Genomic DNA, 25751 nt, shown 5'->3' with positions numbered 1-25751 from the left:
ATCTTCAAAAGACTTTCGGGTAAATGTGGATGGTGTCACATGACCAGCAGTGCTTAAATCAGGGGTGTCCAAACTACGGCCCGGGGGCCATTTGCGGCCCGCCATCCTTTTTTTTTTTTTTTAATGGCCCGCAACATATGCTAAAAATGGCATTTGACTCAGTTAAAAAAAAACAAAAAACGCAGGAGCTATTAGTTTATTTTAGTTAACTAAAACTAACAAAAAAACTAACATTCAAAACTACAATTTTGTTAACGAAATAAAATAAAAGCGAAGATGCTTTTTAAAAAACAAAAAATAACTAAAACTACATTTTATGTTTACAAAACTAACTAAAAATAAAATTAACTATAATGATCGCAAAAATGTCCTTCGTTTTAGTCTTTGGCAATTAATTGAATGCATGAGCCTTTGGGGGTGATTTTAAATGTGATTTTTAGTAGATTTATTTTGATATAAACCGGAATAATGACGTTGCAACCATGGTGTTTTTTTTAAATATTGCGCACAATTAATATACATTAAAAAAACAAACAAACCCTAAAAACTAAAACTAAGCATTTATTAAAGAATAAAAAAAAAACTAACAGAACCACCCAGAAAACTAATTAAAACTAACTAAATCTAAAAAAACAAAACTCAGAACAAAATACAAACTAAATTGAAAAAGTCCAAAATTATAATAACCCTATTGCCATATTACAAATAAATCGGTTTATATACTGTAGCATTTTTATAAATATGCACAAGGACAAATAAATGATTTGTACAATTTTTAGGACTAAACACAATTTCTCTTCATAACATTATGTGGCCCTTGCGTCCTTCCGATTTTCCGAATGTGGCCCTCAAATGACAAAGTTTGGCCAGCCCTGGCTTAAATACGTGATACATTTTTTTCGGGGTTAATTTGTTGGCCTCGTCATGCTTTCACGTCAGCTCGGTCGGAGTCGTTAACATTCACGAGTGAAGCGCCACTCGAATGGCCCGTCAACGATTTAGCCCCAAGTTTGACCTCTTGAATATTTCATGAGCCGGCCTGTCCCGCATAGCAAGCGTCAAGTCAAAAATCCGGATTGTTAATTCACTCTGATGATCTTTTTCCAGTTTTAGTTAATTTACCCCCCTTTGCTTCTAGTTAAAGCAAATTACATTCTCAAAATACTACTATTTTTCAAGCAAGTTATTTTTTTTTCCTCCCTCCACTTTTACCTCATTTGCTCCCAATAACGTGAAAATACGTTTTTTTAATGTTTTAAGTGTCCCAAAGACGTATTTATACGTTTTTTTGTTGTGTTTTTTTTTTTATGCTAGAGCATACAGAAGGCTTTGATGCAGCCTCTTGCAGAAATGGTAGTTACTACACAAACGGCCATCAGGTGGCAGCAGAGCAAAGGAGATCAACCAGGGCCATGTAGAAAAAAAGCTCAATTACTTACAATTTTAAATAGATTTGTGAAAACTGATGAAACTTAGCTCTCTTCTAATGCTAATTGCTGCAAAACGGAAACAGATAGAAACATACTTTTTTTTCCCGATGAAAGAAGAGACTTTAATCTTTGTTTTGATAGGTTCCATGCTTTTAGAGCAATTGAACACAATATTCTGTGGGCCTTGCAAAATCAGTCAAAATCCAGTAAAACAGCCGGGAGCCAACGGGATTGCGAAATGTGAAAATGGCGGCGAGTGAATGAGTTAAGAAACCCGGGTCACTAATTAGCGAGCCGCCAGGCTTCCCTATCTGTCTGCCTCTAATGGTCATTTTTATTTTTCCTGTTTCTCGGACGGCTATGCGTAAACATCTAAATAAATCAAATGTAATGTAAAAATATTCATCTTGCCAAAAAAAAAAAAATTGCTTTTGTCAAAAAACATGTCAACTTGATCCCGATTAAATGAAACGTCATTAAATGTGTCGAGCGAAGTGGCTCAGGTGCTCCTAAAATGTCTGTTGCCACACTGCTGCACCTGAACTCAGCATCAAAAGCACGATTCAGCAGATGCTTCAAAGAGTTGATCAAGCTTTAACCCGTACAAATTTCAGGTTGGTGAGCATAGACGTACACTCTAAAAAATTGACACATAAAACAAAGACGAATTCCACATTGCACATTGGAACACTAAAGTAGTCAACCAAGTCATGTCATTTCATCGAACGGAAGTCTGCTAGGAGGATCAGCGACCCGCCGCTCGGCTCGTCTGTCACCCGTTGTTGTCCACGCGTGGCGATGGACTGATTACCGCCATGACACCGGGGGCGGGATTAAGGCGGATTACATGCCGCCGACACACACTGACAAGACACACATACACATTTGTATTATGTGAACAAATACATAGTTGCTGTACTTACGTTTTTTAGGTGTCACTACTTTAATGGAGTATTTACTTCTTTTTTTTTTAACCTCCACGGATGATGACACAATGTAAAAAAAAAAGACAGTCAATACTGTAGAGGTAAATATTGTAGTGGTTTAGATTTTGATTGATTGATGGAAATCTTGTGTCATGAGCTAATGTTACATTTTCGTTAATTGACATTAGCAAAACTCTGGGTTCATGATTTGATGATGTTCTAATGGCGTAAAAGTCTGAGGTTGAACCAGCATGAGATTTTTTGTTTGTTTGTTTTACCTTTGTACTTTTGTACTTAAAATTTAGTCTATTTTTACTCAAAAATGAATTTGTACTTCTTTTACCAGCAAGTATTTTTGCTTCTACTCAAGTACAGTATGAGTACTTTTGTCCCTTCTGAGCGTTCTACAAAAGTCTAAAAGCAGTGCTTAAACTATGATACAGAAAGGCAAAAAGTGGGAAACGAGGTTAACATAATAATGCCTCACTGGTGTATGGTGTTCCGCAGGGTTCAATTTTGGGGCCCCTTCAGTTTTCATTGTATTTACTCGCTCAGAAGGAATCAAACTTTTTTTTTTTTTTTTTTTTGTCAGTACTTTATTTCTAGATTTTCAGTTTAAAGAACAAACAGTCAAAAACAAAACAAACAAAAACAATTAAACAACCCGCAACCCCCCCCAAAGGAATCGAACTTTTAGCGTCGTATGCAGCTGTGGTTGTTTTTAAAAGTGCTCTATAAATAAAGTTTATTAATATTTTAACATAATAATGCCTCACTGGTGTATGGTGTTCCACAGGGTTCAATATTGGGGCCCCTTCAGTTTTCATTGTATTTACTCGTTCAGAGAGAATCGAGCTTTTAGCGTCGTATGCAGTTGTGGTTGTTTTTAAAAGTGCTCTATAAATAAAGTTTAGTAATATTTTAACATAATAATGCCTCACTGGTGTATGGTGTTCCACAAGGTTCAATTATGGGGACCCTTCAATTTTCATTGTATTTACTCGTTCAGAGAGAATCGAGCTTTTAGCGTCGTATGCAGCTGTGGTTGTTTTTAAAAGTGCTCTAAAATAAAGTTTAGTAATATTTTAACATAATAATGCCTCACTGGTGTATGGTGTTCCACAAGGTTCAATTATGGGGACCCTTCAGTTTTCATTGTATTTACTCGTTCAGAGAGAATCGAGCTTTTAGCGTTGTATGCAGCTGTGGTTGTTTTTAAAAGTGCTCTATAAATAAAGTTTAGTAATATTTTAACATAATAATGCCTCACTGGTGTATGGTGTTCCACAAGGTTCAATTATGGGGCCCCTTCAGTTTTCATTGTATTTACTCGTTCAGAGAGAATCGAGCTTTTAGCGTCGTATGCAGCTGTGGTTGTTTTTAAAAGTGCTCTATAAATGAAGTTGAGTGAAGTTCTGTCCCGTCCACACAGGAAGTAGGGCGCCAACATGGCCACTCCACGGGGAAACCCTCCACCTTCTCCCTGGCCCCCGCTCGTCCTCCTCCTCCTCATCGCATCCCCGGGACCCCTGCACGCCCGGCCCCTCCTCCTGCACTCGTCCATCAACGTGGCGGTGGTGTTCAGCGGCTCCAGCTACCAGAGCGAGGTGCGAGGCCGTCTGAGCGGCGAGAACTTCGTGGACCTGCCGGTGGTGGTGAGCCCCGTGACGGTGCTGGTCAACGACACCAACCCGCGCGACCTGCTCACCCGCCTCTGCGACACCATGGCGACGGAGAAGCTGCACGGCGTGGTGTTCGAGGACGACGTCGGCTCGGGCGCCAGCTCGCAGGTGAGATTTGAATTTTGCTGCCATGCTCCGCCCTCGTCTACTGAAAGATAGTCAGGCTATTGGTGGTCCTGGAGCCATTTCAAGAGTCAACAAACTTTTACTCCAAACACAATGTAAAATGGTTCAGAATTTAGTGTCACACGTTTGTCTAGTGTTCTGGTTTCAAATATGGTTCCAGCCGGAGAAAACATCTTGGAGTAGTTTTGTTTTTGAAGGCGCCTAAAATGGCTGCGTCAAACCAAGATGGCCGATTTATCGTGTCTTTTCAGGCATAACTTCATGATCCTTTTTTTTTTTTTTTTTTGTAGGTTAACTCATCCCTACTGAATTTAACTCATTCAGTGCCATCGACGGCTAAACACGTCGAAGATCCATTTTATCTTGGTTAGCATTTGAATTATTTAATGTGGCTAAGGGAAACTGGTTAAGTGATACTGTCCAGTTTTGGTGGTTAAATAGCAACTGTAAGAGTCAAACTTTGGAGCCACGCTCGGCTGAAAACTCAAATAGTAATTGGAAAAGAAGGTCTTCTTTTTTTTTAGGCTCAGCAGAATGGCTTTTAATGTTCATAATGATGTCCCGAAAAGACAAAAATGTTGCTGTTTTAATTTTATGTTTTGGTACAAGATGTTATTTTGACAAGAGCTCACTGAAATTGAAAAATTGAAAGGTACAATTAGTACCTTTAAAGACACATTTTGCAACTTGCTGTCGACTGAAAATGACATCACAAGGGCTCAGGTAACCAACCAATCACAGCTCACCTGTTTTCTAGGTTTGGTTCATGTGACGTTCACAAGCTGAGCTGTGATTGGTTACGTGAGCCCTTGTGATGTCATTTTCAGTCGACAGCAAGTTGCAAAATGTTTTTTTTAAAGGTACTGATTGTATGTGAAAAATAATGAAAGTATCAAATTAATTATAGACAAAATGTTAACTTTTTATTGCTATAATGGGCTAAATAAGTGAAGTATCCCTTTAAATGTTGTGAAATGTAAACCTCCAAACGTCCTCCTTACCATCTGTTTTACTGAAATGCGAAACCGTCCCTCTTCGTTGCCTTTTACTGGCCCACTGTAACTTTTATTTGTCATCAATCAGCCATTTTTATGGAGCGCTGTGGCGGACAGTGGCATTGAGGGAATTGATCCACGGCCGAGATTCAGTGAGATCATTTAGAACTCTTTTTTTTTTTTTGGCCCGTCTTCAGGTGACCGAGGTGGCGCAAATCCTCGACTTTCTGTCAACGCAGACGGCCCTGCCCATCGTGGGCATCAGCGGCGGCTCGGCGGTGGTCATCCCGTACAAGGTAGGTTCGCACTCGTGTGTTGTATTGGTACGAATATTTTTTTGTTTAGTGACGCTCCGTCAAATTAGGTTTAATGTTACAAAGGCTTTGACCATTCACGTCAGCCTTGAAAACGTTCTATTTCATCAGATTGCGTCATGTTTCGTTGTAATTCGCAGCTCTAGTTAGGGCCCGAGCAGCTACCGCTGCCATCTGCTGGCCGCAGTTGGTGGGTGTTTTTGATTTCACAACTCATTGACCCGGCTGCGCTGCACTTGGACGTTGCACTGACCACTGATATATTAAAAAAATAAAATAAAAATAAAAAAAGTAGTTGACGTCACTTAACGTTTATGGCGGCATACATCGTGATTTTACTAAACGGGATTAAACGTTTTTGGCGGCCAAAGAGTTAAGGTTTCTGAACAAGGTAAGGGCTTTAAAACGGTGCTTCAAGCTCGGTTTATGTTTTCAAGCAAGGGCTAGCCTTTTAAAACTTAAAAGTTTGACTTTCAAAGTAGGGTTTCAAGTCAGGTTTGGGCTTTCAAATGTGTGATCTAACTCATAGTTATGGTTTCAAACTAGACGTTCAGGTTTTCAAATTAGGGCTTCAAGCCTGGGTTATGTTTTAATCCAGTGTTAAGGTTTTAAACAAGGGCTAACGTTTAAAATGAGGGTTTCAAATCTGAGTTACGGTTTTAAAGTAGGGTTTCAAGCCTGTTTTAGGGCCCTGGTTTCTAGCTTGCATGGGTTCAAAATCTGCTTTGGGGCTTCAAATTAGAGGTTGAAGACAGTGTAAAGGTTTCAACCCTGGGTTAGGGTTTCAAACAAGGCTAGGGGTTTCAAATTGGGGCAAAAAGCCGGTTCATGTGTTTTATATCCGAGTCAGTGAAGGGGTTAAAAAAAAAAAAATCCCCAGGTAAATGCGAACGTCGACGAAGCCATTCGGTGGTTTTAAGTCACCTCTGCATGCCAACAGTTTGATGGCAGCCTTTGACCTGATTCTGCTCCTCTCATCCGCGGCTGCTTGAACAAGAAGAAGGAAAAAGGTGCTGGGAGGGGAAAAACAACGTTGAAGAGGCCTTGCGTCAATCATTTGCTAGCACGAGATCATTTTCAGGTGGATGAAGGCGAGAGACCTGACATGACGTTCAAATCTTTTATCGTTCTTGCTCGGCTTTTAAGGGGGAAAGCAAATCTTTCATCTCCTCACACGTCTTTGTTTCTTTGTAAGCGCCGTCATCAACACCTCGTATTTTTAGCATGCGGCTCTCACATGTAGAAGCGCACCAACGCTCACGCGCGCATTAATAGCGTACAGTGGAAGAAGCGCTTGTGAGTCGGCTGCCTTGCCCATCGGCACGTAGGGTTTGAAACTAGGGTTAGGTTTTCAGAGTTTATGGTTTCAGACAATGACCAGCCCAGATTAATGCGCTTTATTTTATTGTTGGAGAGCTGAGTATTTTTCAGGTGCTCCTTGATATAGTTCTGGTTTACCGGATTTTGGGTTCTGTTATAAAAACATGGAACCTACCAAAAGAAACGTTAGAGTCTCTTCTTTCATCAGGATAAAAAAAAGAAGTATACAGTCAAACCTCGGTTTTCGAACATAATCCGTTCCAGAAGGCTGTTCCAAAAGGCAATTGTTCGAAATCCGAAACAATTTTTCCCATTATAATTAATGTAAATAATTTTAATCCGTTCCAAGTCTAAAAAAAACTTTTTCCAAGTTTTTTTTTTTTTTTTTTTTTTTTTTTTTTACTATTTTACACGATAAACTGCACTGTTTACTGTTTACCATAAATAGAAAAGTGTAGAAATAGACACGGTTTTATTTTAATAGAAGATATCCTATCTAAAATGATGAAAAAAAAAATGTACTTGCTTTCTTTGAACCCATGATTGAAAAAAAAAAAATTCTTGAATTTTCTGGTCGAAAACCGATTTGGTCGAGAACAGAAGCATTCGAAAAACTGACTGTATTTCTATCTGTTTCCGTTTTGCAGCAATTAGCAATTTGCAACACGGCCCTGGTTGATTTCTTATACTCTGCTGCCACCTGCTGGCCATTTTTGTAATAACTACCATTGCTTCAACAGTTCTCTTCAGTTCAGAAGTTGAATCAAAGCCTTTTGTATGCTCTATAATAAAAACAAAACAAAAAAAACATATAAATATGTCTTCTTGACACTGTTAATATTTAAAATATAACGTATTTATACGTTTTTGGGAGCAAATGTGTTAATTTGTGTTACCAGTAATGGAATTTCTCGTATTTAACTCGTTTATGTCGGTATATGATTTAAAATAAATAAACAAACAAACAAACCGTAACATTAAGTAGTGTGTAAAATCAATACATCCAGGACGATTCCCCATCCAAGCATTGCTCCTCTGAGGACTGCTTGTGAAATTATAAATTTATGTTGTGATTGTGGCCAGCTGATTAATTGGTCTGACATTAAAAATTATTTTTTGACTTTACAAAATCATATCTTTGACACCCCTGTTCTACATGTATGGTATTTAATGGTGTACGTACCTCCAAGCTTGCCCTTATGCGATTCCTTCCTTGCCCACATGTAAATGCCTCTCATGTGTTGAATTCAATTAAGGACACGTCTGCTCGCCCTCTTTTTTTTTTTTCCCCCACCGAGCTGCAGGACCCCATTAAAAGCCTTAATGAGACCCTTCAGGAGGCTTTGGCTCCCCCGCAGCTCTTATCCGTCACCCCGAAACTCCCGAAACGCAACTTTTTTCCCCCTCCCCTTATATCCATTTTGCGCAGCCGCTTTGTAACATCCGTTCGGCATTCAAATGTCTTTTCAGCGGCGAATGGAAAAAGCGTGTGTCAGACACAATAGTGCAGGTGGAAGGGCTGATTCTCCTCGCCTCAATGGCGCTTGATTATCAATGCCCACCATGACGAACGTCTCCGATGGTGTTGGAAAAAGAAGCGGCAGCCTCGCCCAGGCGGGGGAGGAAGTCCTATGAGTCCGGGTTACGGCCTTTGTGCGTGCGTGTAATGTGTGTGTATGGAGCGCATGCAGATGCGGCGTGCGTCATTCCCATTACGAATGCTTGAAAACGCAACACTTTATTGGGTACGCCTGAACAATCTCATTAGGGCCATTTGGAGAGCTGTGTAAAAAGCTAAATTGCCATTTTGACAAAAGTTATGTGAAAGTTGGATTTAAAGCCTGGTTCATGCTGATTGTCAGTTGACATTACTATTTTGCCATTTATTCAAAGCATGCAGTAAGTTCACACATTTTGTATGCTTTGAATAAGGGAAAAATAGTAGTGTCATATGATCGACTGAAGCCTAAAACAGGATTTAAGTTGCACTTTGAATTTTTTATATTTTGAACCTTCTGCATGCTTTGAATGGGGATGCAACGTTTCACACTTTCTGCATGCTTTGAATGAGGGGAAAATAGTAATGTTATCTGAATATTTTGAATTAAAAAATTCAAAGTTGGACTTAAAGCCTGGTTCATGCTGATTGTCAGTTGACATTACTATTTTGCCATTTATTCAAAGCATGCAGTAAGTTCACACATTTTGTATGCTTTGAATAAGGGAAAAATAGTAGTGTCATATGATTGACTGAAGCCCAAAACAGAATTTAAGTTACACTTTGAATTTTTTTACATTTTGAACCTTCTGCATGCTTTGAATGGGGATGCAATATTTCACACTTTTTGCATGCTTTGAATGAGGGAATATTTAGAATTAAAAAATTCAAAGTTGGACTTAAAGCCTGGTTCATGCTGATTATCAGATGACATTATTATTTGCCATTCATTCAAAGCATGCAGTAAGTTTTCGCACATTTTGTATGCTTTGAATAAGGGAAAAATAGTAGTGTCATATGATTGACTGAAGCCCAAAACAGAATTTAAGTTACACTTTGAATTTTTTTACATTTTGAACCTTCTGCATGCTTTGAATGGGGATGCAATATTTCACACTTTTTGCATGCTTTGAATGAGGGAATATTTAGAATTAAAAAATTCAAAGTTGGACTTAAAGCCTGGTTCATGCTGATTATCAGATGACATTATTATTTGCCATTCATTCAAAGCATGCAGTAAGTTTTCGCACATTTTGTATGCTTTGAATAAGGGAAAAATAGTAGTGTCATATGATTGACTGAAGCCCAAAACAGAATTTAAGTTACACTTTGAATTTTTTTACATTTTGAACCTTCTGCATGCTTTGAATGGGGATGCAATATTTCACACTTTTTGCATGCTTTGAATGAGGGAATATTTAGAATTAAAAAATTCAAAGTTGGACTTAAAGCCTGGTTCATGCTGATTGTCAGTTGACATTACTATTTTCCATTCATTCAAAGCATGCAGTAAGTTTTCGCACATTTAGTATGCTTTGAATAAGGGAAAAATAGTAGTGTCATATGATCGACTGAAAACAGGATTTAAGTTACTTTGAATTTTTTTTGTATTTTGAACCTTCTGCATGCTTTGAATGGGGATGCAATATTTCACACTTTCTGCATGCTTTGAAATTAAATTTGATGTTTGTGAAATTGTGACGAAGCCATGCCTTAGCAAACACGTGATGGCAAGGTGTCACATTTTTGGCCACACGCTGCCTCGCCGCCTCTGTCAAATTATCGAGCCAAACGAGTTGAAGTCCGTAGGCGGGCTGGCGCTAATTAATGAAGTTTCATTCCCGGTGAAAAAAAAAAAAAAAAAATGAAAATGAAAGACTTTTCTCGGCTGGAATACCACTGGGCTTCGGAGGGGTTGGCCTCCTTTTTCGGAAGAGGCCAGAAGTGAGCGATCCGAAAAACAAACAGCGAAAGCAGGTCAAACTGTCCCGTTAAAAATAAATGAATGAACCCTAAAAAGGGAAACGGCGGTCCGATCCGGTGAGACCGATTTGCGGTCCAAGAGTGCGGCAAACTGCTCATCTGGTGGCGGCGGCGGCAAATTGTAACAAATCCTCAAAGACGCAAGCGCGATGCTTCGCTTATAATCGTCGCTTACGACCGTAATTGCTCTTGCTGTGATATTTGTATACAAACCAACAAAAAAAAAAAATTGAGGTTGGCAAATTGGCCATGTTGCACGCCGAATACCTTCATAGAAAAATGACATTTTTCTAGAAAATCTTTTAAAGTAGGGTAAGGTTTGTGTTCCAGTCAAATTTTCTATAGTTAGCGCTAGGGTAGGTTTAGCATAATGCTAGTGTAATGTTTGGATTGTTTTGGGTTAGCTTAGGTTGTGGCGAGGGTAGTGCAGCATATGGTTAGGGTAGATTTAGGGTTTGCAAAGTAAAAGAGAGTAAAAATGATCAAGTCATAGATATCCAAATACGAAATCCAAACAACCAAAGTTGGCCAGCCTTGTTTTGTTTTCTTGACTGTATCCAGACTGCCGCCAGTCGGGTCACATGGCACAGGTGCGCTACCTGCCAAGGCTGCGCTTGGCCTGTCATGTTCGCACACGCTGCCGCGGGACTGCTAATTACGTCGTTGTGACCACTCCAAGGTGTTGGCGGCAGAAAGTGGAGCACAAGGTTGTCATGTTCCCGTTCTGCCTGTTTTGTTTGCGTTTTCCCACTTCCCTTGGTGGGCATTTGGGGGCGGAGTCTCTTGCGCCACACCAGCTAACAATGACGAGCAGGTGTTCATTTGTGGAGATATAACCTTCATGTTTCAGTTTTTCTGATCATTTTGGGAGGCGGTTGAAACAGTGGGGGGGTGGTTTCAACGCATTCATCTGCTTTTAACTCATTTACTCCCAATAACGTATAAATATGTTTTTTTTTAAACGTTCTAAGTGTCCCAAAGACGTATTTATACGTTTAAAATAAATAAATAAATAAAATTATTTTATTTTATGCTAGAGCATACAGAAAGCTTTGATGCAGACTCTCAACTGCAAAGAACGGTTGCAGAAATGGTAGTTATTACACAAACGGCCAGCAGGTGGCAGCAGAGCAAAGGAGATCAACCAGGGCCATGTAGAAAAAAAAGCTCAATTACTTACAATTTTTCGTGAAAACTGATGAAACTTAGCTCTCTTCTAATGCTAATTGCTGCAAAACGGAAACAGATAGAAACATACTTTTTTTTCCTGATGAAATAAGAGACTTTAATCTTTTTTTTGATAGGTTCCATGCTGGGAGTGAATGAGTTAAAGGGATACTTCACTTATTGAGCCCATTATAGCAATAAAAAGTTCATATTTTGTCTCTAATTCATTTGATACTTTCATTATTTTTCACGTACAATAGTACCTTTTAAAAACACATTTTGCAACTTGCTGTCGACTGAAAATGACATCACAAGGGCTCAGGTAACCAATCACAGCTCACCTGTTTTCTAGGTTTGGTCATGTGACATTCACAAGCTGAGCTGTGATTGGTTACCTGAAGCTCTTGTGATGTCATCTTCAGTCGACAGCAAGTTGCAAAATGTGTTTTTAAAGGTACTAATTGTACGTGAAAAATAATGAAAATCTGAAATTTATTAGAGACAAAATATTCATGTTTAAATAAGTAAAGTATCACTTTAATTTTGAAGCCTCATTTTATATAATTGCCGTTACATACTAGCAACTTGGTTGGACGTGGGTTAACGTGACCTCCGATTTAGAGGTTAATAATGCTTCTTAAAGCAACCGATCTTGTCACTATCAAGCACCAAGTCCCTGTTGTGCTTTTTTTTATTTGTATTTTTTTCTGCTTTCGTGACAGGCGGACACGCTTGCGCGCTATTTTTAAGGCTCGCCTTGTGTCGCGGCAGCGCCGCAAGCCTCCCGGGGCGAAGCCCGAGCAACCCCAGACTGAGATTAAATTGGGGGGGGGCGGGGTTTCACGGAGGGGTTGGGAGATGACAGCTCTTCGCCCTCGGAGACGAGCCCCCGAGAGTCGGCTCCCAAAAGGCACTTTGACAGTTTAACACTATGCGTTCCCGCCCTCGCTACTTTTTTTTTTTTTTTATCGGCGAAACACGCGTGACAAGACATCTTGTAGATGTAAGCGCTTGTTGTAGCGCGGCTGTTAAAATAGATACAACATTACTTCATTCCGACGCCTTCTTGCAGCAAGCTATCACATCTGATATTTTGCGTTCATATTTCTTGCGCCTGCTTACATCACAGGCGCCTTCGGATCTCCAAAATACTACAAATCACGTCAGAATGCTTTGGCGAAAAATGTCAGATGTCGATTCATGATCTAATTGCGACATTGCAGTTATTTGGAGCAGAAAAAAAGTGTACTTGTAGACTATGCGGACAGCTGCATAGCTTCACCCAAAACCTTTCATTTATTTGGGTGTCCTGGAAATGTACCAAAACATTTGATTCGATAACAAATGTCTTCATTATTAGACTCATTGAACTAATATTTGGATTTTTAAGGGATTTGTTGAACTATGCGGATGGCCGCATAGCTTTTACAAAAACATAATATCAGCACATATGCCCCAAAGAACATTGATTTTTCTCAGCCAACCACTCAGTTTATGTTTCTGGGCTTTCATTCTTTCAATCAAGTTTTTTCATACTGAATATTAGGGGTGTTAAAAAAAAAAATCGATTCGGCAATATATCGCGATATTGCATCACGCAATTCTTGAATCGATTCAATGGGCGGCTGAATCGATTTTTAAACTTCCATTTTTAATGGAAAAATATTCAACAAAACGTCTTTACTTCAGGTTGGGGTTCACACCTGAAGCATGGAAGAATGTTATATTAATGAACATTAAGCCTTAATATTTTATTTCAATGCTGTTCTAACATGAATATAAATAAATAAAAAAATAAATTTTCATCCAAATGTTATGCTGTACAAAAAATTTTATTTAAAAAATTGCAACAATCGACGTATAAATTTGTATCGGGATTAATCGGCATCGAATCGAATCGTGCCCTGTGAATCGTGATACGAATCGAATCGTCAGGTACGAGGCAATTCACACCCCTGCTGAATATATTTAATAACATGTGGCCCATGACTGTGTTGGGGTCGTACACTGGCTGACACAAGAATAACAACAAAAAATCAGTGCATATGCTGTTGTAAAGATCGCGTCCCATCTTGTATGAGCAGATATGCTAATGTATGCTAACACACAAACACACGCGCAGATGATATGCTAACGAATGCTAACACACATGCCAGATCGTGACAGAAAGGGAGCATCTCGTTCACACACTTGAGAGCAAACACGGAAACTTAATGAGCATACATAAAATGTCAAACGTCATCGTGTACAGTAAGACTTGCTACAAAAAAGCAACGTTTTTTTTTATTTTTTTTTTTAAGTCAATTAAAACGTCATGTTTTTGTCAAAGATTTTTTTTTTTTTTTAATTAAAAAAATTTCTTATTTAAAACATTCCAAATATACCGTAATTAGCAGGAAATCAAACTCCCCGGTTGTCTTGGCAGGCGGAGGGATCCTCGTTCCTGCAAATGGGCGCGTCTCTGGAGCAGCAGATCCTGTGCATGTTCAAGGTATGCTGGCCGAGCAAATGGTCAAACCCGACCGTCTTGAATCGGCCGATTTCATTCGTGACGTATTCAGATGGAGGGGAAAAATTGGCAAGAGGATTCCGGATTTAAGTTGTGATTACAAATGGGCACAGATTGCCTGCTAAGACGTCCCGAAGGATTAGTCGAGTCTGACCTTCGCTGCCATTTGGGGATTTAATGGAACTAATTCAGATTACTGTACATTGTCATACAATGCAGCAAATATCCGGCTGCTACATATTAGCTTAGCATCAACCGCAAGCCAGGGTGTAATACGATCTTATCGAAGGCAACTCGCATGATGCTAAGCTAAGCTAACTTGGATCTCATACCGGAATTTTTCAGTAGCGAAATGTAGTTTTTCAAGATTTCTAGCTACTCATCAAAGGTATGACTCAATTGTTTGGTTCTCAAAATTTGGCATTTATATGTGAACTTGTCCTAGTCAAGACTTTGTCGGGTTTCCTATCACGCTAAGCTAAGCTAACTCGCTATCAGCTAAACATACATTTTAACCTAAATGGGGTCCAGTCATACTACAATTGGATTAGCTTAGCATCAACAACAAGCCAGGGTGTAATACTATCTTTTCGAAGGCAACTCACATGATGCTAAGCTAAGCTAAGCTAACTTCGATTTCATACTGAAATTTTTAAGTAACGAAGTGTAGTTTTTCAAGATTTCTTGTATTTTATAATCTAATAAAACAAACAAGCTACTCATCAAAGGTATGACTCAATTGTTTTGTTTTCAAAAGTTGGCTTTTAAATGCAAACTTGTCCTAGTCAAGACTTTGTCGGGTTTCCTATCACGCTAAGCTAAGCTAACTCGCCATCAGCTAAACATAAACTTTAACTTAAATGGGGTCCAGTCATACTACAATTGGATTAGCTTAGCATCAACCACAAGCCAGGGTGTAATACTATCTTTTCGAAGGCAACTCGCATGATGCTAAGCTAAGCTAACTTGGATTTCAATCCGAAATTTTTAAGTAACAAAGTGTAGTTTTTCAAGATTTCTTGTATTTTATCATCTAATAAAACAAACTAGCTACTCATCAAAGGTACTTGTCCGAGTCAAGACTTTGTTGGGCTTCCAATCACGCTAAGCTAAGCTAAGCTAAGCTAACTCGCTATCAGCGAAACATGTATTTTAACCTAAATGGAGTCCAGTCATACTACAATTGTCTTCATTTTTGTAACCAACGGAGAAAATGGTACAGGTGATAATGATATTAACAAAAACTTTGTGTTACTCGGCTCGTTTTTCTGTGGAAAATGTTTACTGTTGTGACTTGCGTTTGCACTTACATTGTTACTTAACAAGATACGGTGGCAACTTCTCACCACCTTAAAGAGATTGAATTGAGGTGTCTCATGGATTCCTTCAAGTCACACTTTTATGCTCAAATTTTTTATTTTTTGTGGTCCAAAAACGTCATCTCTTTCTTCAATTTTGCTGAAGTTATGACATTTTTTTTTCTCTTCCAAAACTTGACTGGTTAGATCATGGAGGAATACGACTGGGGCGAGTTTGCCATCATCACCAGCCTCCTGCCGGGCTACGACACCTTTGTGGACATCGTTCAGGCCTACACGGATACATCGTATTTCATGTGGGACCTCCAGGACGTGCTCACCATGGAGATGTCCGTCGGGGCCAACGACATGAGGACCAGGCGCATTCTGCAGCAGGTACGATATTAGTAGCGATACTCTATTAACTCGTTTGCTCCCAAAAACGTATAAATACATTCTATTTTATATATTACCATTATCCCAAAGACGTATTTATACGTTTTTCCCTTTTTTTTTTTTTTTTTTTTTAATGCTAGAGCATACAGAAGGCTTTGTTGCAGCCTAACTGAAGAGAATGATCGTAGGGGTGTGCCAAAAAATCGATTCATAAAAGAATCGAGATTCTCATTTATTAATCGAATCGAATCGATATTAACCCCTGAATAACCCCTAACCCCTAAATGATAGTTAGGTCTGAGAAACTTTGACTGTCTCACGATTCGATTTGATTACGATTTTTGGGTCTGCGATTTTCGATTCTCGATTATTTGATTGAAAATGATTTCTGCTTTTTCCACTTTTTTTGTGTGTGTTTTCCACAAAAACAGCATGTGGGCTACAACTGCCTTTTCCCCTTCTTCTTCTTCATTTCTAATTTAAATAAAATCGATTTTTGGATATTACATATCGATTCGATTCGGTTAAAAAAATGAGAATCTCGATTCTTTTATGAACCGATTTTTTTTTTTTTTTTTTTTGGCACACCCCCTAATGATAGTTATTACAACAACGGCCAGCAGGTGGCATCAGAGTATAAGAGATCAACCAGGGCCATGTTGCAACAAAGCTTTAAAACAGATTTGTGAATAATGATGGCATTTATTTAAGCTCTGCTAATGCGAATTGCTGCAAAACAGAAACAGAAATAATTTTTTTTTTTTTTTTTTTTATCTTTCTTTCGGTAGGTTCCATATTTTTAAGTGAAAATGGCTGGGAGTGAATGAGTTAAAAACGCAAAAATATTTGTAATATACATGACCCCATAATGTTCTCGCTAATTTGAATTTGCGTTATGGCCAGGTGGACTCCCAGGTCCTGCTGGTGTACTGCTCCTTCGAAGAGGCGCACTTCCTCTTCCGCCAGGCCTTTGAGGTGGGCCTGGTGGGGCCGGGCTACATCTGGATCCTGCCCAGCTCGGCGGTGGGCAACCCGGAGGCGCCGCCGCCCGCCAGCTTCCCCGTGGGCGTGATCGGCGTCATCACGGAGCAGTGGCGCAAGAGCTTGCGGCAGCGGGTGCGCGAGGGCGTCGCCATCGTGGCCAAGGGCGCCGAGAGCTTCAAGAAGCAGCGCGGCTTCATCCCCGACGGGCTCGGCGACTGCGGCAAGCCCGCCGAGCACTCCGGAAACAACAACAACACGCTCTTCAGGTACGCTTTGCGATTCCCACGTTGACGAAGTCGCTTTGAGAAGTCTGCGATCGTTCTTTGCGTCTTGAGACTTGGTGAAGCAGCATATGGCTCATCACCCAAGGTTATTTTTGGATTCCCTGTGAAATTGCAAATAGTTTTTGCCATTCCTAGTTGGCGGAGCATGGTAGAAACTAGGGATGCACGATAATGCTATTTTCAACCGATAAACCAATCATTTAGATAACCGATAAGTAAGCCGATAATTGTTTGCAAAATTAACTTGTATACAAATATACTCTCAATTCCTACTATAAGTCTAACATGTACAAATACATTGAAACATTGTGTAAACTTTACAACATTTAATTTTATTGATATGAGCCACAACCACAACAAATTATTGTTATGTCTATTATTATTGCCCGATTTCTTTATTATCTAGTTGATCTGTATGAGATCAAATTGGTCAATAATTGCCGATAATTTTCGGCCAATTTCTCTATTATCTGGTTTACACCAAATTGTTTGACAATTGTCAATAATTATTGGCAAATTTGTCTATGATATGGTTTATCTGTTTGACGTCAAATTGTTCGATAATTGCCGATAATTTTCGGCCAATTTCTTTATTATCTGGTTTATCTGTATGACACCAAATTGTTTGATAATTGCCGATTAATTATGGCAAATTTCTTTATTATCTGGTTCGTCTGTTTGACGTCAAATTGATTGATAATTGCCGATAATTTTTGGCAAATTTCTTTATTACCAGCTTTATCTGTATTAAATCAAATTGGTCGGTAATTGCCGATAATTTTCTGTGAATTTCTTTATTATCTGCTTTATCTGTATGATGTAAAATTGGTTGATAATTGCCGATAATTTTTGGCAAATTGCTTTATTATCAGCTTTATTTGTATTAAATCAAATTGGTTGATAATTGCCGATAAATTTTGGCAAATTTCTTTATTATCTGCTTTATCTGTATTAAATCAAATTGGTTGATAATTGCCGATAATTTTTGGCAAATTTCTTTATTATCTGCTTTATCTGTATTAAATCAAATTGGTTGATAATTGCCGATAATTTTTGGCAAATTTCTTTATTATCTGCTTTATCTGTATTAAATCAAATTGGTTGATAATTGCCGATAATTTTCTGTGAATTTCTTTATTATCTGCTTTATCTGTATAATGTAAAATTGGTTGATAATTGCCGATAATTTTTGGCAAATTTCTTTATTATCAGCTTTATCTGTATTAAATCAAATTGGTCGGTAATTGCCGATAATTTTCTGTGAATTTCTTTATTATCTGCTTTATCTGTATGATGTAAAATTGGTTGATAATTGCCGATAATTTTTGGCAAATCGCTTTATTATCAGCTTTATTTGTATTAAATCAAATTGGTTGATAATTGCCGATAATTTTTGGCAAATTTCTTTATTATCTGCTTTATCTGTATTAAATCAAATTGGTTGATAATTGCCGATAATTTTTGGCAAATTTCTTTATTATCAGCTCTATCTGTAGTAAATCAAATTTGGTCGATAAATGCCGATAATTTTCTGTGAATTTCTTTATTATCTGCTTTATCTGTATTAAATCAAATTGGTTGATAATTGCCGATAATTTTTTGGCAAATTTCTTTATTATCAGCTCTATCTGTATTAAATCAAATTTGGTCGATAAATGCCGATAATTTTCTGTGAATTTCTTTATTATCTGCTTTATCTGTATTAAATCAAATTGGTCGATAATTGCCGATAATTATCGGCCACCGATATTATCGTGCATCCCAAGTAGAAACGTTTGATGACCAAATTTGACCAAGCCAGCTTTAATTATTACACTTTTCCCCAACTCAATAATAATCTTTGTCTGTTTTTTTTTTTTTTTAACCCTGGACTCAAGAGTCATTCTGTGCGTCTTGCCTGTGGCCTCACATGCAAATCAACTTTGATTTATTCTTCACAAGCCAATCTGTCCCGACCGTATCGCATAGTACGCACAAGCGTATAACAAACGTCAGAACTACAACAACACTGCCGGCCTCCTCTCATCCCCCTAATGACTTACTCGGCATTAGATTGAAGCCTCCTGGGGGAGCTGCAGGTTTAATTAGAAAGCGATGATTGCGAGCGTACAAATGAATATGCAAATTCCCTCGTGCGACGTGGTAAAAGTTTCCTGATTGGAAACTTTTTTTGTTTTTTTTTTCTCCCCATCGTGACTTTTTGTAGGCACATGCTGAATGTGACGTGGGAAAGGAGAGACCTGTCATTCAACAGCAGGGGCTTCCTCTCCAACCCCTCTATGGTTATCATCGCCCTGGACCGAGAAAGAGTGTGGGACAAGGTACGCGCGCGGCGGAAATTTGTGATTCTCCTCATAAATCTCGCAGCTTCCTGACAAAGAAATTATCTCTGCAGATGGTTGCTTGCGCTAATGTGTGTTAAGCTACTCGAACGTATTATTCATGTCACAATAAAAGCAAAGACACAAAACGTATTGGGGGGGGGGGGGGGGGGCGGGGGGGGGACAACAATGAGTACAATGCGGCATATGTTGTTTTGTTTGCTGGTTTGGAAGCTAGCCGGCTAATTTTAGCCTCGAAAACTGACTTGAACGTGTCATAATCACGCCAATAGGTTTGGGATCGTAATGCTAATGCTAACTAACCCGTTCCTGCTTGGTGCAAGAAAATGTTATTTGTATTTATTTGATGGTCTGCCTAAAATAAAATTTAAAATGATTCTATGTAATCATACGAATCGAAAGCAAAAGTACGAGTATAATACAGTTGTTGTTTTGTTTGATGGTTAGGAAGCTAGCGTGCTTCTGTTAGCCTCACTTCCATGAAAACTGACTTAACGCTAACTAATAATTTATGCTTAGTGCAAGAAAACGTTTTTTTTGTTTTGTTTTGTTTTTTTAATTATTTATTAGATGGTCTCCGAAAGTTCATCGTTCCTATTTTGATTTGTTCAAAATGTAGCTGACAAGTTCGATGAGCTAGCTTCTATGTAATCATGCTAATGGCAAGAGATGCTAATGTTATATTTACTGCTTTATTTTTTTATTTATATTTTCTGATGGGCCCCCAAATTTCACGATTCTTCTCTTGACTGACTATAGCTAACGAATTCAGTGAGCTAGCATTCTATCTAGCATTAGCTTAGCTTGACATTAGCAGGTATCAAATTGTTGGTTTTCTGTTTTGTTTTTGTTGCACAGAATCACATGACGCAAAAAATACCACGAGGATGTAGTAAAACCCTCCCAGTGTAAAACGTAACCTCAGCTGCGCTTGAAATAGTTTATTTCCGCTTTGGCGGCAACCTCATTCATCAACGTCACCGGACCCGCTAGAACCGCTGCCGATATCTGAGCTTATCTCGCACATGTGTGTGTCGTTTCCTTTTTTTTTTCATGACATCACAATTTCATTATCGGCTTTGAGGGGCAGAAATGATTTTGCCCCATTTATTCTGCCCAGCAACAAGCAACCGGATTGAATTCACATAACGTTGTCGACTAGCTAGCATGAATTTAGCTAGCTTTAGTCGGAGTACTCGGAACCCGGTAGTGGTTTTGCATTAGGGGCAAATGGGAAATTGCCCTCCAAGATGGTCAAGGAGACAAAATTGTGATCATGGCAATCTTCCTATCAGATTTGAGGGGCAGAAATGATTGTGCCCCACATGCTTCGCCTAACAACAAGTGGCAAGGAACCGCCCACTCATACGTCGACCCCCCCCCCCCCAGGTGGGAACTTACGGCCGCGGCATCCTGCAGGTCCGCTACCCGGTGTGGCCGCGCTACGGCAACTTCCTGGAGCACGTGACGGACGACCGCCATTTGACCGTGGCCACGTTGGAGGAGCACCCCTTCGTCATGGTGGAGAACGTGGACCCCGGCACGGGCACGTGCGTCCGCAACACGGTGCCCTGCAGGCGCCAGTCCAACCACTCGGAAAGGTACGCGCTCGCTCGCCGCGCGTTTCGCGTCACCAGACGCTGGGATGAGACGATGTTTTGTTTGTTTGCAAGGTCAAGAGCGAGCCGTCGAGCTCACTTGTTTGTTTCACTGATCAAAAAGCTCGCCAGCCGAATCTAAATTTGGCAATTTTATGCAAATGGCATGCACTGAAGCTCTCGTTTGGAGAACTTGTGCCGCTTAGGAGTCAGCACGCCAGACTTTTTATTTATTTCAAGGTTTAAGGTTTTTGACGTGTGAGGCCTCAAGTGGCTTGATCATCATCGTTGTCGTCGTTCACATCCCCTCCTTTTTAGCTGCTACCCTGACATCCCATAATATGGCTTTTGTGTTCCATCGGGGCCATTTTGGCGAGAGGCTGTTGGCCATCCTCTGACGACTTTCACCGGACTGCATGTGTGCTGATTCAAGTGTGCGTGTTAGCGTGTGTAATGACGCCAGGTGGTCTCCAATTACCCACCGCGATTAATCGATGCGGCGATTGTCAGAGCTGCTGCCAACGTCTCCAACAAACGCACCAGGGCCAATTAACTCATTTGCTCCCAATAACGTCTAAATACGTTTTTTTTTTTTATGTTTTAAGTGTCCCAAAGACGTATTTATACGGTTTTTTTTGTTTTTGTTTTTTTTATGCTGGAGCATACAGAAAGCTTTGATGCAGCCTCTCAAGTGCAAAGAACGGTTGCAGAAATGCTAGTTATTACTAGGGATGTTCAATACCACTTTTTTTCAGACCGATACCGATTACTCAGACCCTCAGTACTCACTAATGACAGAAAATAATTGAGAAGCACTTAAAGATTTGAAAGCGACTGAAAGGCAACGGAAAAAAGTGTAGACGCAGCACATGCATTGCTACCTTAAAACACTGAATGTACTCATACAAATTCTCTTTTTTTTTTTTGCCCCTTAGCATCATTGGCCACTCGGAATCCTACACCAAGCTGTGCTGCAAAGGCTTCTGCATCGACATCCTGAAAAAACTCTCCCGCACCATCAAGTTCTCCTACGACCTCTACCTGGTCACCAACGGCAAGCACGGCAAGCTGGTGCGCGGCATTTGGAACGGTATGATTGGCGAGGTAAGCGTGGAGTCGACGAGAGAAAAGTTTCGCCGTGACTTCTGAAGTTGACGATTCCGCGAACAAAAAAAACAAAACATTCGCCGCGGGTTCCCCGAGTGTTGTTGCGCGTTCACCTTGCGGGCAAAACAAGAGTTTTGCATCTTGAATTTTGCTTCCAGTCAACAAGGTACCGTCGAGAGCGGAGACTCGAAAGCTGCTGTTGGGGGGGGGGGGGGAAGTTTCCTGTTCTTTGAAATGACAAAACAACTTTTGGACGTTGTTGAAAAGCGTTTATCAGCCATTGTGAAGGATGAATAGTGACATTTTATGAGCATCTTGTGCGCAACAACAAACAAAATCTGGATTAAAAGCAATGGACAGGTTTGGACGGACTTCGACTTTAACACCATGCTCTTCAATTCGCTACAAAATGGCTGCTTCAAACCAAAATGGCCGACTTCCTGTTCAATTTGGAGCATGGGTCCTTGAGAGTTTTTCGTACATCTTTTTAGACAGATTTTGTGCCGATTGGTGGAACTCATAAACCTGTAATGCAATGATAATTGGGGCCTTGCGCCGCCATTTTGAAGTTGAATCCTTAAAATGGTGGTCCAAATTTGACACCATTGTTAACTCATTCACTCGCCGCCATTTTCACATTTCGCAATCCCGTTCGCTCCCGGCTGTTTTACTGGATTGTGACTGATTTTGCAAGGCCCACAGAATATTGTGTTCTATTGCTATAAAAACATGTAACCTATCAAAAGAAAGATTAAAGTCTCTTCTTTCATCAGGGGAAAAAAAAAAGTGTGTTTCTATCTGTTTCCGTTTTGCAGCAATTAGCATTAGAAGAGAGCTAAGTTTCATTAGTTTTCACAAATCTATTTCAAATTTTAAGTAATTCAGCTTTTTTTCTAGATGGCCCTGGTTGATCTCCTTTGCTCTGCTGCCACCTGCTGGCCGTTTGTGTAATAACTACCATTTTGCAACCGTTCTTTGCAGTTGAGAGGCCGCATCAAAGCCTTCTGTATGCTCTAGCATAAAAATAAAAAAAAACGTATAAATACGTCTTTGGGACACTTAGAACATAAAAAAAAACGTATTTACACGTTATTGGGAGCAAATGAGTGAACTATATGAGATGGCATTCGCAACGAAAAAGCTTTGCAATTTAGTATCATCCATTTCCCAAGATAATTTACTTCCAATTTGGGCTTATTGGCGCAATTTTCCTCGTCGGTTTTGATCCTTAGAATTCACACAACATGGCAACTTCAAACTAAAATGGCCGCCTTCCTGTTCTGCTTCGGGCAAGTGTCCTTGAGACTTCTTTTTTTTTTTTTTGTGCGTCCTGTCAAGATGCACGTATCCACCCAATTTCCTGTCAATCTGTAAAACTGATGTCAGGCGATTAGAATTTTCTACTAAGTGAACATTTTCAATTTGTCAAGACATTGACCGACAGATTTTTTTTTTTTTATGAACATCATTCATCTTTGCGCAGCACTTCAAATTGTACAGAAAATATAAAAATGTTTGGGCGCGGCGAATGAAGGTTTTCACACTTGGAGATGGAACCAATCGATAATGAACTTAATGTATTCTATGCGTTTTGTTGTCTTCCTCCACGCTCCCAGTCGACACCTGCCTCGCTGCGGGCGTCGTCTCTTTGATGGACTCTAAAGTGGGTCAGTGGTGTGACGGCGTCGCAAACGCGCACGCGCACGCTTGCACGCGCGCGCATATGGGCCGCAATCAAACTGCCGCATGTGAGGAGAGCGAGGCGGCGCGAGCAGGTGTTTTTCTGGAGACGAGCCTTGCAATGGGCATCTGCTCCTAATGTGCGTGCGTGTGCGTAGGCTTTATGATTGTGTATATTCGGTTGACAAAATGATTCCTCGCTGAAAATGCGCGTCCCAAATATTGCAAGTGGTGCAAGTGGTATGTAATGGTTGGACATTTAGACCAATGAAAAGTACTGCAGACTGCATAAGAGGAGTAAATGACGTTATCAATCAATCACTCACAGGTGTTTTTTTGTGTGTTTTTTTTGTAATGATTGACAGACTGACCAATGATGAGTAAATGATGTACGCAAATATTAAATACTGTGTGTAATATTAGGTATCTAGACCTACCAGTAATGACATGACCAACTCCTGGCAACTTTTTTTTATTTTATTTTTCTTAAAACGTTTTTCAAATGTCACTAATAACATTTAATATACGTAAAAAAAAAATCTAATTTAAATTTAATTTAAAATTAAAAAAGAAACATTTTGGGACCAAAAAAATTATTATTATTATTATTATTATTATTATTATTTATTTATTTATTTATTTATTTTTTATTTATTTATTTTTTTACTTCAAAGCCAAAAAAATTCTTCAAAGAATGCTGATAACATTTGACTTAATTTTTTTATTTTTTTTTTCTCTCTAATTTAAATGTTATTTAAAATTAAAAAAGTGAAATTTTGGGACCAAAACGAAACATTATTATTATTGTTGTTATTTTTTATTTTTATTATTATTATTATTTTTTAACAAAGCCCAAAAAAATCTTTAAAAAATGCTAACATTTGATAAGACGTTTTTTTTTTTTTTTTTTTAATTTCTTTTTTTATTTAATTTATAATTAAAAACCGAAAAATTGGGGACCAAAAAAGTATTATTATTATTATTATTATTATTATTATTATTATTAGTAGTAGTAGTAGTAGTAGTAGTAGTTTTTTTTTTAAATTTTTTTATTTTTATTTATTATTATTATTTTTTTACAAAGCCAAAAAAAAATGTCAACAAATGCTGATAACATTTTACAAAAGTTTTTTTTTTTTTTTACTCTAATTTAAAATTTAAAAAGTAAAGTTAAAATTTTTTTATTTTTTTAATTTGTATTTTTTTTTGTTTATTTGTTTACCAAAGCCCCAAAAAAAATCAAAAAATGCGAACATTTGATAGACGTTTTTTTTTTTTTTTTTTTTTTTAAATCTGATTTAAATGTAATTTATAATTAAAAAAGGAAAATTTGTGGACCCCCCCAAAAAAAAATGTTATTATTATTATTATTATTATTATTATTATTATTATTATTATTATAAATTACTTACTTTTTTTTACAAAGCGTATAACATTCGATATAGGTTTTCGATGAAATGCGAGGGGAAACAATGAAAAAAATATATACTAGATGGTAGATGTGTGTCGGCCTAATAATTTTTTTTGCAGATTTGGAATGCAGTACAGTATAGGATAAAACTGACCAAACCTGAAGTGCTAACCGTGTCTTTTGCAGGTTGTGTACAGACGCGCCGACATGGCCATCGGCTCGCTCACCATCAACGAGGAGCGCTCGGAGATCATCGACTTCTCCGTACCGTTCGTGGAGACGGGAATCAGCGTCATGGTGGCCCGCAGCAACGGCACCGTCTCCCCGTCCGCTTTCCTCGGTGAGCGCGTCCTCCCGCTTTCTCCCGGGGATGGCCTCGTTTTTCAAAAACTTTCCATCAAGCTTTTTATCCCGCCGACAACTAAATCCGCCCGCCACGCAAACGGCAAATTGCGAAACACATTCATGCTTGTCCCGTCCCGCAGAGCCGTACAGCCCGGCCGTGTGGGTCATGATGTTCGTCATGTGCCTGACGGTGGTGGCCGTGACCGTCTTCGTGTTCGAGTACTTCAGTCCAGTCGGGTACAACCGCAGCTTGGTGAGCGCCAAAGGTGAGTTTTGGACAAAACAAACCCGGTCCCGGGCTTCACCCCCGATTGCATGCCAGGAGCCCGTGTCGGCTTCCCAGGCTGCAGCTAATC

The 25751-nt window shown here is 39.1% G+C and overlaps 1 protein-coding gene across 2 annotated transcripts in view; it reads left to right on the top strand.

The window, feature by feature from the left end:
* LOC144005375 (glutamate receptor ionotropic, NMDA 2C-like) overlaps positions 1-25751 on the top strand; it is a 45730-nt gene that overhangs the window by 7349 nt on the left and 12630 nt on the right. For both annotated transcript variants that reach the window (XM_077503501.1, XM_077503499.1), the window contains exons 2-11: positions 3789-4146; positions 5357-5455; positions 13867-13932; positions 15456-15644; positions 16548-16894; positions 19119-19233; positions 20644-20855; positions 21788-21956; positions 25237-25390; positions 25536-25661. In XM_077503501.1, the coding sequence (XP_077359627.1) occupies positions 3805-4146; positions 5357-5455; positions 13867-13932; positions 15456-15644; positions 16548-16894; positions 19119-19233; positions 20644-20855; positions 21788-21956; positions 25237-25390; positions 25536-25661 (1819 nt within the window). In that variant the 5' untranslated portion in view covers positions 3789-3804. The remainder of the gene's footprint in view (positions 1-3788; positions 4147-5356; positions 5456-13866; positions 13933-15455; positions 15645-16547; positions 16895-19118; positions 19234-20643; positions 20856-21787; positions 21957-25236; positions 25391-25535; positions 25662-25751) is intronic.

The sequence above is a fragment of the Festucalex cinctus genome, chromosome 17 (genome assembly GCF_051991245.1).
Source record: "Festucalex cinctus isolate MCC-2025b chromosome 17, RoL_Fcin_1.0, whole genome shotgun sequence".
NCBI lineage: Eukaryota > Metazoa > Chordata > Actinopteri > Syngnathiformes > Syngnathidae > Festucalex > Festucalex cinctus.
The sequence above is the reverse complement of the archived record's forward strand: the minus strand, read 5'-3'. Positions and strand labels throughout refer to the sequence as shown.